The sequence below is a fragment of the Alexandromys fortis genome, unplaced genomic scaffold (assembly GCF_014885135.2).
Source record: "Alexandromys fortis isolate MF-2015 unplaced genomic scaffold, M_Fortis_MF-2015_v1.1 scaffold_80, whole genome shotgun sequence".
Classification (NCBI taxonomy): Eukaryota; Metazoa; Chordata; class Mammalia; order Rodentia; family Cricetidae; genus Alexandromys; species Alexandromys fortis.
This window is the reverse complement of record NW_026068174.1, coordinates 5,659,985-5,670,156: the sequence shown is the minus strand read 5'-3', so window position 1 is coordinate 5,670,156 and position 10,172 is coordinate 5,659,985. Positions and strand designations below refer to the sequence as shown.

The following is a 10,172-nucleotide window of genomic DNA, read 5'->3' as shown; positions in this document are numbered from 1 at the left end:
GGGGGGGGGGGTTCAAGACAGAATTTCTCAGTAGCTATGGGAACCTCTCCTGGAACTTGCTCTCTAGCCCAGACTGGCCTTGAACTCACAGAGCTCCACCTGCCTCTGGCTCCCGAGTGCTGGGATTAAAGGCAAGTGCCGCCATCGCCTGTCCTCTCTTTTGATTTTTGAATGGAGACTAATAATCTTTGTAAATTTCACCAGGTGATCTCCAACAACATCTTCAAGCAATGTTCTTATTACTTCGCCCAGAGGACAACATAAGGCTGGTAAGTTAATGGCATTATCATAATTGTCTTCCTCAAAAGGCTGCCTAAAATAGCCAATATTTAAGTCAATTTTTGTTAAAACACAGTGCTAAGAACTAGGTGGAATAGAAATGAAGATTGACCTATTGCTATCCAGCTGAGAATTTAATTCTTGTAAAATATAATATGAAGTGATATAAAATACTTTGATGACTCAAGATTGTTAAGTGCTGGTTTGTAAGTTTTTATCCACAACATCAATTGAAGTTCAGAAAAAGGAGAGAAAACTTGGGAAATTGACCTGGTTAAGGAAGGTTTTATGTTAGACAATAGAACTTGAACAGATCTTAAAAGATGATGAGATTAAGCAGAAGAATTCATCCTAAATAAGAACATAATGTAAGCAAAAGCACATAAAGGAAGGGATAAGGAGGTATAAGTGAAACAACTAGCAAGTGTTACTGACCTCAGAGTCAAGAGACCTGGGCTTGGGTTCTTGCTGACTGTGTGATGTTGAACAAATTACCTTAAGCTTTTCCTCTTTCCCTGACTACTCTCACAGTTGGCAGTATTAGATGGATACATTAAGAAGTGTGAAATAGGGGGCAAGTATGGTAGCTGAATGTCTTTAATCCCAGCACTCAGGAGGCAGAGGCAGGCGGATCTTCATGAGTTTGAGGCCAGAACTGTTCTACAAAGTGAATTCCAGTACAACCAGGGCTGTTTAAAGAGACCTTGTCTCAAAAAAAAAAAGAAGAAGAAGAAGAGGAGGACGAGGAGGAGGAGGAGGAGGAGGAGGAGGAGGAGGAGGAGGAGGAGGAGGAGGAGGAGGAGGAGGAATGAAATGCTGCTGTAGGAGTGAGGCAGGCAGATGAGGCTTTAACGTTGTAAACCAGAGATCTCAAACAGGCAGCTCACAGACTAGAGGTATGTTCTGTTTAGAACACCCAGCTGTTTGGTTTGGTTTGGTTTTTATATTATCCAGAATTTTAAAGCTGGATTACATATAAAAGTCCAGACCTGGGTCTTCAGAAGACTAAACTTCTAGCAGTGCCAAGATTTTATCCTCTCATGACAAAACATAACTAGATTGGCATGTAGAGATCCTACTGGATTCCTGTTTGCTGTAATCTGCATACCCTGTTGTCTCCTGCACACTTAGAAGTCGTGTGTCTTTTTTACATGGTTACTTTTCTGACTCTATTAAAAATAGGAAAACCAAAGTAGAATGAATACCTAGCATAGTGGTACACACCTATCATCCCAGTTCTTGAGAAGCTGAAACAAGAGAGCTACTTCAAGTTCAAGGCCAGCCTGGTCTAAATGAAATAATACACCAACAAGACACTCTCAAAGACCAAACAACACCTAGGCATAATGGCACGTACCTCTAATCCCAGAACTTGGGAGTCAGAAGAAGGCAGATCTCTGTGTGAGATAAGCATGTGGTTCTGTTTAGTATCCATTGGCATATTTCACATTTACATTTGTATTTGATCCCCTAGATTACTATAAAGCCAGTCATTCTTCATGAAGCAGTTGCAAAATACAAGTTTTTGAGCCAAGAAATAGCATGAGCCAGCTATAGTATCTAAGGAAGATTGTCTAGAAGCTAATACAGAATAGACAAAAGGATGTGCACTAGGCAGTTATTAATGTTATCAAGTGTGTGGACATCAGACCCTCTAGGTTAGAGTAGTAGTTTGGAAGTTGACTAAGCCACAGGCATATTAAATTCAAATAGCTGGCTTCTACTTCCTCCCCAACAAGAGCGTGAATGAGCAAAGTGTGAGAGTGACTGTGGAAAGTCGACCAAGCTTCTGAACTCTGGTAATCACTGATTCATCCTTTACTTTACCTTTTAATTTTGTTAACTGGTCTCTCAAATGCTGGTTCTGTGCTCTGTGTGTACATATACATGTAGAAGCCAGAGGCTAATGTTAGGTATCATCTTCCTCAATAACTCTCCTCTTTAATCATTCTCCACCTTATTCATTGATTGATGCATACTTTTTCTTTTTTTTTTTTTTCTGTCCTGGAACTCACTTTTGTAGACCAGTCTGGTGTCAAACTCAGAGAGCCACCTGCCTCTGCCTCCTGAGTGCTGGAATTAAAGGCGTGCACCACCACCACCTGGTCAAACTTTTTCTTAAAAGTTTTAATAATTTATGTTTGGTATATACCTGTGCGCAAGTACACTCACCATGTGTGTGCATGTGGAAGCTTTAGGTTGACGTTAGGTGTCTTCTCCACTACACTCTTACCTTATTTTTTAAAAATAAGTTCTCTCACTGAGATTTTATCTGCTGTGCCATCTTCCCATTATTGTCTGCATTTTAAAAAGTATTTAACATGTGTATATATGTATGTTTGTATGAACATGTAAGAAAGTGAATAGGGATACTTATGCCAAAATGTAGTGTGGAGGTCAGAGAACTTTCAGGAGTTGGTTTTCTCCTTCCACGCTGGACTCCAAGGATTGAGCTCAGATCACCAGGTTTGTACACAAATTTTACCTGCTGAGTTGTCTTTCTGGCCATCTGCATTTTTTATATATATTTTCTCAAGTAATTCTTTAAGAAGCCAGCTGTGGGACATGGAGACCATTCTTTTGGCATTAGTACTCTAAAGCAGTGGTCCCAAGACTTTAGGGTATATCAGAATCATCTCAAGAGCTGCTTTCAGCTACCAGTTTCTGGACTATGCTGGCAGTTTGGTTGATGGGGAGGAAGCAGAGATAATTTACATTTTTAACAAGCTTCCAAAAGATGCTGATCACACTTTTGAGTATAATTTTACTAAAGCCAGTCTCCATAGTCACTTGTACAGGCTGGAAATTTGCCCGTAGCTTTGAACATGGTGTGGTTTGGGAAAGCCAAAGCTGAGGATGTCATCCTATGTTCTATCTTTTTCTCATTCATAAACTTCTGAAGTTTAGTTTGAACCCCTAAATTTCCCACATGAAACTTGAAAGAATGAAGGATAAAGTTAGGAAAGCGGAGTCGAGGATTAAATCCTCTTTTCCTACTAAAATGTGCAGCTTCAGCTTCTTAGACTTTGACACAGAGGCTCATGTATGTATTACATTTACAGAGCGTAAGTTCAAAAAGTTGTAACTCTTGCCTCTGAATTAATCATTAAAATGACAAGCCATTTTATAGTTATTTTGAATTGTTACAAACACATACTCATTATGTTTCAAATTATTGACTGAGTCATCTTCAGGAAAATGAGTAAATGCATTGTGTGATTTTGGACAAATTAGCACTTTCTAACTGAAAGAGGCATTTGTAGACCCAAAGCAAAGGCTTTTGTTTGGAGTTAAATTTGGAATGCTAAAACTCTTATCTCAGGACTTGTACATAAGTTTAAAAGTTGGAGAGTCAACTGAATCAAAGTCCTGCTTTCTTCTACCCCCACCCCCGCGGTTTCTCGAGACAGGGTTTCACTATCTATCCTGGCTGGCCTGGAACTCACAGAGATCCTCCTGCCTCTGCCTTCCGAGTGCTGGGATTAAAGGCGTGTGTCACCCCTACCTGGCCTTTTTCTTCTTAATAACCCAACCAAACCCCATTTTTTACTTAAACATTGAAAACGATGTTTCCTCTGGGAGACTTTCCAAGTACAAGTATAACTGTTACTTCAATATTTAAGAAACTTGTTGTTAAGTAAGGAAATGGTTTATAGTGGTCTTCTGAATTATCAAAGGACTACTTAAAAACCAAGTGAGAAATTAATGATTTTCGGAATGTTTACAGAAGCTTCAATGAAGTTTTTGCAAAAACTAAAAAATTGACAGAATAATTTAAGAAAATTTTTTTTTGTTTTAGTTTTACAATATGTTAAATTTTTCAACAGTGGAAATGATTTTTTTAATAAGTGTATTATGTGCGGGTTGGTTTTTGTTTTCCAAATCAGATAATTCAAAAGGAATGAAGAGGAAACTGCCATATCCCACACCCTGAGAAAGACCATTCCTGACTATTTGAATAAGCAACTCCATTCTGTCTTTGTTTTCACATAAGGCCAGGGGACAGTTGAGTAAACTAGCACAGCCCTGCTGAATTTTGTTTTGTTGTTTTATAAAGTAAGACATATAATGTTTTTTAACATGCTTTTAATGAATATCTTGCACGTCAATAAATTAATCATGAATTTGGCAAGGAGGTGTTGACTGTGCTGGGGATCTTGTGCTTGCTAGACAAGTGCCCAACCACTGAGCTGTACTTTAGCCTTGAGCATGGTTTTCAGTGATTCTCCAGAAAATAATTTATAGAATTTTTTTAAAACTTGGTATTCTTTTTCATCCAAATGTTTCTCAAACTCTTGAAGATAGTTTTCTTTAGTTTATTAATGTCATATCTAAAGTTTATTTTAATCACTGAATTTACTTGTTCTTTTGGCAAAAATTTAATACTTACATACTTTTGAAACTTTTCTGATGAATTGGGTGAACTGCTTCTCTAGACATTGTGTTTTTATAATGTGGCTTCCCTGAGGATAAATACTGCATGCAGAGGCATGGTCTAGAATCGTGATGAAAACAAATTTAAGGGCCAGGCCAGGCTATGGTAGCAGTACAGGCTCCAAAGTTACAGAGAAACCCTGTCTCGAAAAACAAAAAAAAAAAAAAATTTAAAAAAGAAAAGAAATTTAAAACAAAGATGTGGTATATGTTTCAAGCCAACTGTTTCTGGCTATTAGATGATGGGGATGAGAAAAGCTCTTGTCCAGGTAGGACCTGTGAATTGCTCTACTTAGGTTCAATATTTGAATTGGACTGAGATGGACTTAAGATGACTCTTTGAATAAAGATTCTTGATATTATAAGTTAAATATTAAAAAGACAGGAAAAATTTGTGCTGAATATCATTTATCAAAAAGTCTTAGGCCAGATAGCATGCTTATAGACTATAAATCTTTAGGAAGATTTTTTTTTCTTTCATCAGCCTTGACTTAGTCAGTCAGTTGCCACTAATTGACATATGAACCATCAGACATAGAAAGCTAACGAGATGGCTTAGTCAGTATAGTGCTGATTGCACAACTCTGAGGACTTGAGATTAAAAAAAAGCTGGTGTTAATAGTTCATACCTATAATCTAAGCACTGAAGAGGCAAAGACGGGATCCCTGGGCTTGCTGGCCATCCAGTCTAGCCAAATCGGTAAACTCAAGGTTCAGCAAAAGAGCCCATTTCAGAGAATATGACAGAATAATTGAGGAAACAATGACATTATGAAATTTGCAGACAAATGGATGGAACTAGAAAAAATCATCCTGAGTGAAGTAACCCAGACCCAGAATGACAAATACGAACCTTCATCCAGTAACTGATGGAAGCAGATGCAGAGATCCACAGCCAAGCACTGGACCGAGCTCCTGGAATCCAGTCAAAGTGGGGGGGGGGGAGGATTATATGAGCAAGGGGAGGCCAAGATGATGATGGGAAAACCTACAGAATTAGCTGACCCAAGCTAGCGGGAACTCATGGACTCTGAGCTGACAGCTGCAGAGTCTGCATGGAACTGAACTAGGCCCTCTGCATGTGGGTGACAGTTGTATGGCTTGGTCTGTTTGTAGGACTCCTGGCAGTAGGACCAGGATTTATCCCTGATGCATGAACTGGTTTTTTGGAGCCCATTCCCTATGGTGGGATACCTTGCTCAGCCTTGATGCAGGGGGGATGGACTTGGTCCTGCATCAACTTGATACGTCAGGCTTTACTGACTCCCCATGGGAGGCATTACCCTCTCTGAGGAGTGGATGCCGGAAGTGGGAGGAAGGAAGCGAAAGGGAACTGTAGTGGGTATGTAAAATAAATAAAAGAAAAAAATAATTGAGGAAGACACCATTGTTGAGCTCTTGCCTCCACATAATATACAACACACACAAATACAGTATACATATATTTATACTACATAATATATAGCTAAAGAAAAATGATTCAGTTTTTAAAAATTTATTAGAATCACAGTTCCATTGTTTCCACACCATTTGTATTTGTAGGTATAAGTGTTCCTAACACATTTCACATTTTAGAAATGCCAAGGCATGCTCAAATTTAAACCTGTAGTGAGAGCTGAGATCTTGTTTATAAGAAGTTCTGGGATGTAGCTAAGTTGGTAGAGTGCTTCCTTACCATGTATGATGCCCTGGGTTCAAACTCCAGTACCATATAAACCAGGCAAGATAGCACTTGCACTGGGGAGGATCAGAAGTTCAAGGTAATTCTCCTCCCGGGCTACATAGCAAATTTGAGGTCAGCTACTAAGGCTGACGACCTGAGTTTGATCCCCAGGCCCCACATGGTGGTAGGAGAGAACCATCTCCTACAGACTATGTGTCCTCTAATCTCCATATGTGCACCATGGTATACACCATCTTTCATGTGTATACAATTAATTAAATTTTTTTCAAGTCTGGTTTTACGTGCGCCAGCTTGTCTAGTTAAAATAACAATTTAGGGGGCTGGTGAGATAATTTGGGCATTAAAGCTAAGGCAGTTTGCACCAGCCCTGGCAACTTGAGTTCTGTCCCAAGGACCCATGTGGTGGAAGGAGAGAACCAGCTTCTCTACTTCTCACACTAAATAAATGTAACTTGGGAAATAACATGTATATTTTGAGTGTTTCTATAAGGAACTCCAAAGCTGCCTCCCAATCCACCTCATATGTGTTGACTGTCATCCATAGCTTGTGTGTAATGCTCCTCCTGGATCTCAGCTGACTAACTCTAGACTATTCCATTTAAATGTTTGTTCTTCTTAGTGTCCCATAAGTGAATTTGACTTTGAAACTTTTCTTCGTGGAATATAAAGTGCCCAGTACAGCTTATGTATTTGGCACCAGAATGGTGGTATTACATTTGGGTTATGTCTGTTCTAGCAAATAAGCTTTAATATAGCCACTTCTGTGTTTTCACTTCCCTAGCTTTTCTTAGGAATATCAGAACAGAGGCATAAAGATAAGTTTTTAACTTAATTGGTGGAGTGCTTGCCCAGAATCCTTGAAGCCCTGGGTCCCATCTCCAGCACCACAGAAACTAAACAAGGTGGTAGATACCTATAATCCTAGCCTTTGTGAGGCGGAGGCAGAAGGACCAGTTAAGAATTTTCCTAAAAAAAAAAAAAAAGAAAGAAAAAAAAAGAAAAAGAATTTTCCTTAAGGGGGTTGGAGAGATGGCTCAGTGGTTAAGAGCATTGCCTGCTCTTCCAAAGGTCCTGAGTTCAATTCCCAGCAACCACATGGTGGCTCACAACCATCTGTAATGAGGTCCGCTGCCCTCTTCTGGCCTGCAGACATACACACAGACAGAATATTGTATACATAATAAATAAATAAATATTTTTTTAAAAAAAGAATTTTCCTTGAGGGCTGGAGAGATGGCTCAGTGGTTAAGAGCACTGACTGCTTGCTCTTCCAGAGGTCCTGAGTTCAATTCCCAACAACCACATGGTGGCTCAAAACCATCTATAATGAGATCTGGTGCCCTCTTCTGGCCTACAGGCAGGATACTGTATAAATAAATAAATAAATCTAATAAAGAAAAGGACTTTTCCTTGACTATATAAGTTCAAAGCCAGCCTGGGCCACATGAGACTGTCTCTATTTAATTCAATTAATTTATTTGATTTTTGAGACAATAAGAGTAGAGTAACATTTTACACGGGGAGAACGTAAGTCTCCATCTTCCACTGTTGATTTCTCAGCACTTGTGCTGTCATTGCATGTGCAGCGTATGTATAGCAAATATTTCAAATGAATTTTGCCTGGAAACCATTTTGTTTTGTTTTTTATTTATACAGTGATCTTTTTAACTTATTAAGAAATTTTCCAAACAATCAAAGTAAAAAAATTATATCCCAGAAAATTTCTGAGTCAACTTTAGTAGCCATCACCATTTGCCTAGTTTCTTTCATCTATTCCCCCTTCTTTCTCTTTTCATTGGAATATTTTAAAATAAAATTCAGGCACCCTGACATTTCACTTCAGATATTTAAACAGGACAATAACCATACTGTCATTATCTCACTAACAGGTAAGTCTTTAATGTCATCGAAGATCCTGTTTACATTCCAATTTTCTAAAGGTGCTTTGAATGTATAAGCAATGAATTAAAACTTTTAAAAACTAAGAAGCTTCTGAAAAGGAATCTTTTATTGTTGAGGTAAAGAAGAAGCTGAGGCAGAGGTGGGTGGATCCCTCTGAATTTGAGGCCAGCCTAGTCTATATAGTAAGCTCTAGGACATCCAGGGCTACATATACAGTCCCTGTCTTAAAAAAATTTAAAAAGCCCAAAGAGATGGCTCTTCCATTAAGAGCGCTAGCTTCTCTTGTGGAGGATCCAGGTTCAGTTCCCAGCACCCACATGGCAGCTCACAACCATCTATAATTCCAGTTTGAAGGGATTTGATGCCCTCCAAGAGCATCAGTTATACATGTGATGTACTTTCATGCTGACAAAACACTTGTACACATAAAATAATCTAAGAAGAAGCCACGCAGGACATGTGCCTATAATCCCGGTACAGAAGCCAGCCAGTCTAGACAAATGATCTTTAGGGTTAGTGAAGAGACCCTGTCTCAGAAAGTAAAGCAAAGAGTAATTAAGGATAGAAGATGCCCAGAATTGACCTCTGATTTCTACAGATCCATGCAGAGATGGGTGCACCACACGCACACAAATTAAGCGAATATGGTTTTAAAATTCCTGAACTATCCTAAATTATAAGGGTTAGAGGATAGGGGGGAAGATATAAAAGGAAAGTCAATCAGTTAATACCTTTGTGCTAAATTAACTTAATAGATTTTGAAACCTAGGCTGAATTCTGGAGAGCATAATACTAGGCTGTATACCATCGTCTCCTTATAAATGTATTTTTCTGGACTGTTCACCCCAACCAGTCAAGAAACAATGAGTCCTTCATACAGATTGACCTCCTGCCTCAAACGTCTTTCCTGCTTCTCCTTAGTTCTCTCCTTCCTGTAGTCAGTGTTGGTTCAGTGTAAATACTTTGTGCTATCCCTCTCAAACTTTTCCCTATAAACGTGCAGTGGTTTGAGTAAGAAATGTTTTCTATAGGCTCAAGTCTTTGAAAACTTGGTCCCCAGTTTCTGTTTTGCTGGAGAAATCAGTAATGCCTTCCTGGAGGACATTCATAGGGTTTATAGCTTCTGTGCCTCCTGCCGCCTGTGGGTAAAACATGCTCCCTGAGCTTCCTGCTCTAGCTGACTTCCGCACGTCTCCCCTGTTATGAACTCTCTCTCCTTCTGGAACCCTAAAGCCCAAATCAGCGCTTCCTTCTATGAGCTGCCTTGGTCATGGTATTTGATCACAGCAACAGAAAGTAACTATTACAATATGCTTTCACTCAGGCCCAGCAGGCGTGCTTCCATCTGCTGCCTCACTTCCCTACAGGTGGTTAGACAACTTACCTGTAGAGAAGGTCTTCTCAGTAATGGCTACATGGGCCTTTTATTTCAGAGAACCCTCAGTATCAAGTTTTGTCTTAAAATGATTTAGAGGATTTTAGTTGAAGATAAGCAAAGGTGATCATAAACCACTTGGGAGATGGTGGAAGATGAAAAAACCAGGTAGATGTCAAGGATTATCGGGTTAGGATGATGGACTCTAGATAAACAAATTTATTGGGAGTTCTTGCTGAAGTTTAATTTTGTAAGGTATTGCACAGCTAGATCTAAGTAGGACAAAGTCCAAAAGCCTGACTAAAGCTTGGTAAAACAAAGACTCTTTACCAGGAGAAATGGTTGTAAAAATGGGTATTACCTTACCCCAAAGCTTGTGGAGATAGGTAAGTACATAGAGATACATAGACTATATAAGACAGATAAAAACATTATATATTGTTTTATTATATAAAAATAATATATATTGTTTATTTTATAAAGTATTATATATACTTT

The 10,172-nt window shown here is 38.9% G+C and overlaps 1 protein-coding gene across 2 annotated transcripts in view; it reads left to right on the top strand.

The window, feature by feature from the left end:
* Ssh2 (slingshot protein phosphatase 2) overlaps window positions 1-10,172 on the top strand; it is a 257,711-nt gene that overhangs the window by 186,220 nt on the left and 61,319 nt on the right. For both annotated transcript variants that reach the window (XM_050128657.1, XM_050128656.1), the window contains one exon: window positions 205-269. In XM_050128657.1, coding sequence (XP_049984614.1) covers window positions 205-269 — 65 coding nt within the window. The remainder of the gene's footprint in view (window positions 1-204; window positions 270-10,172) is intronic.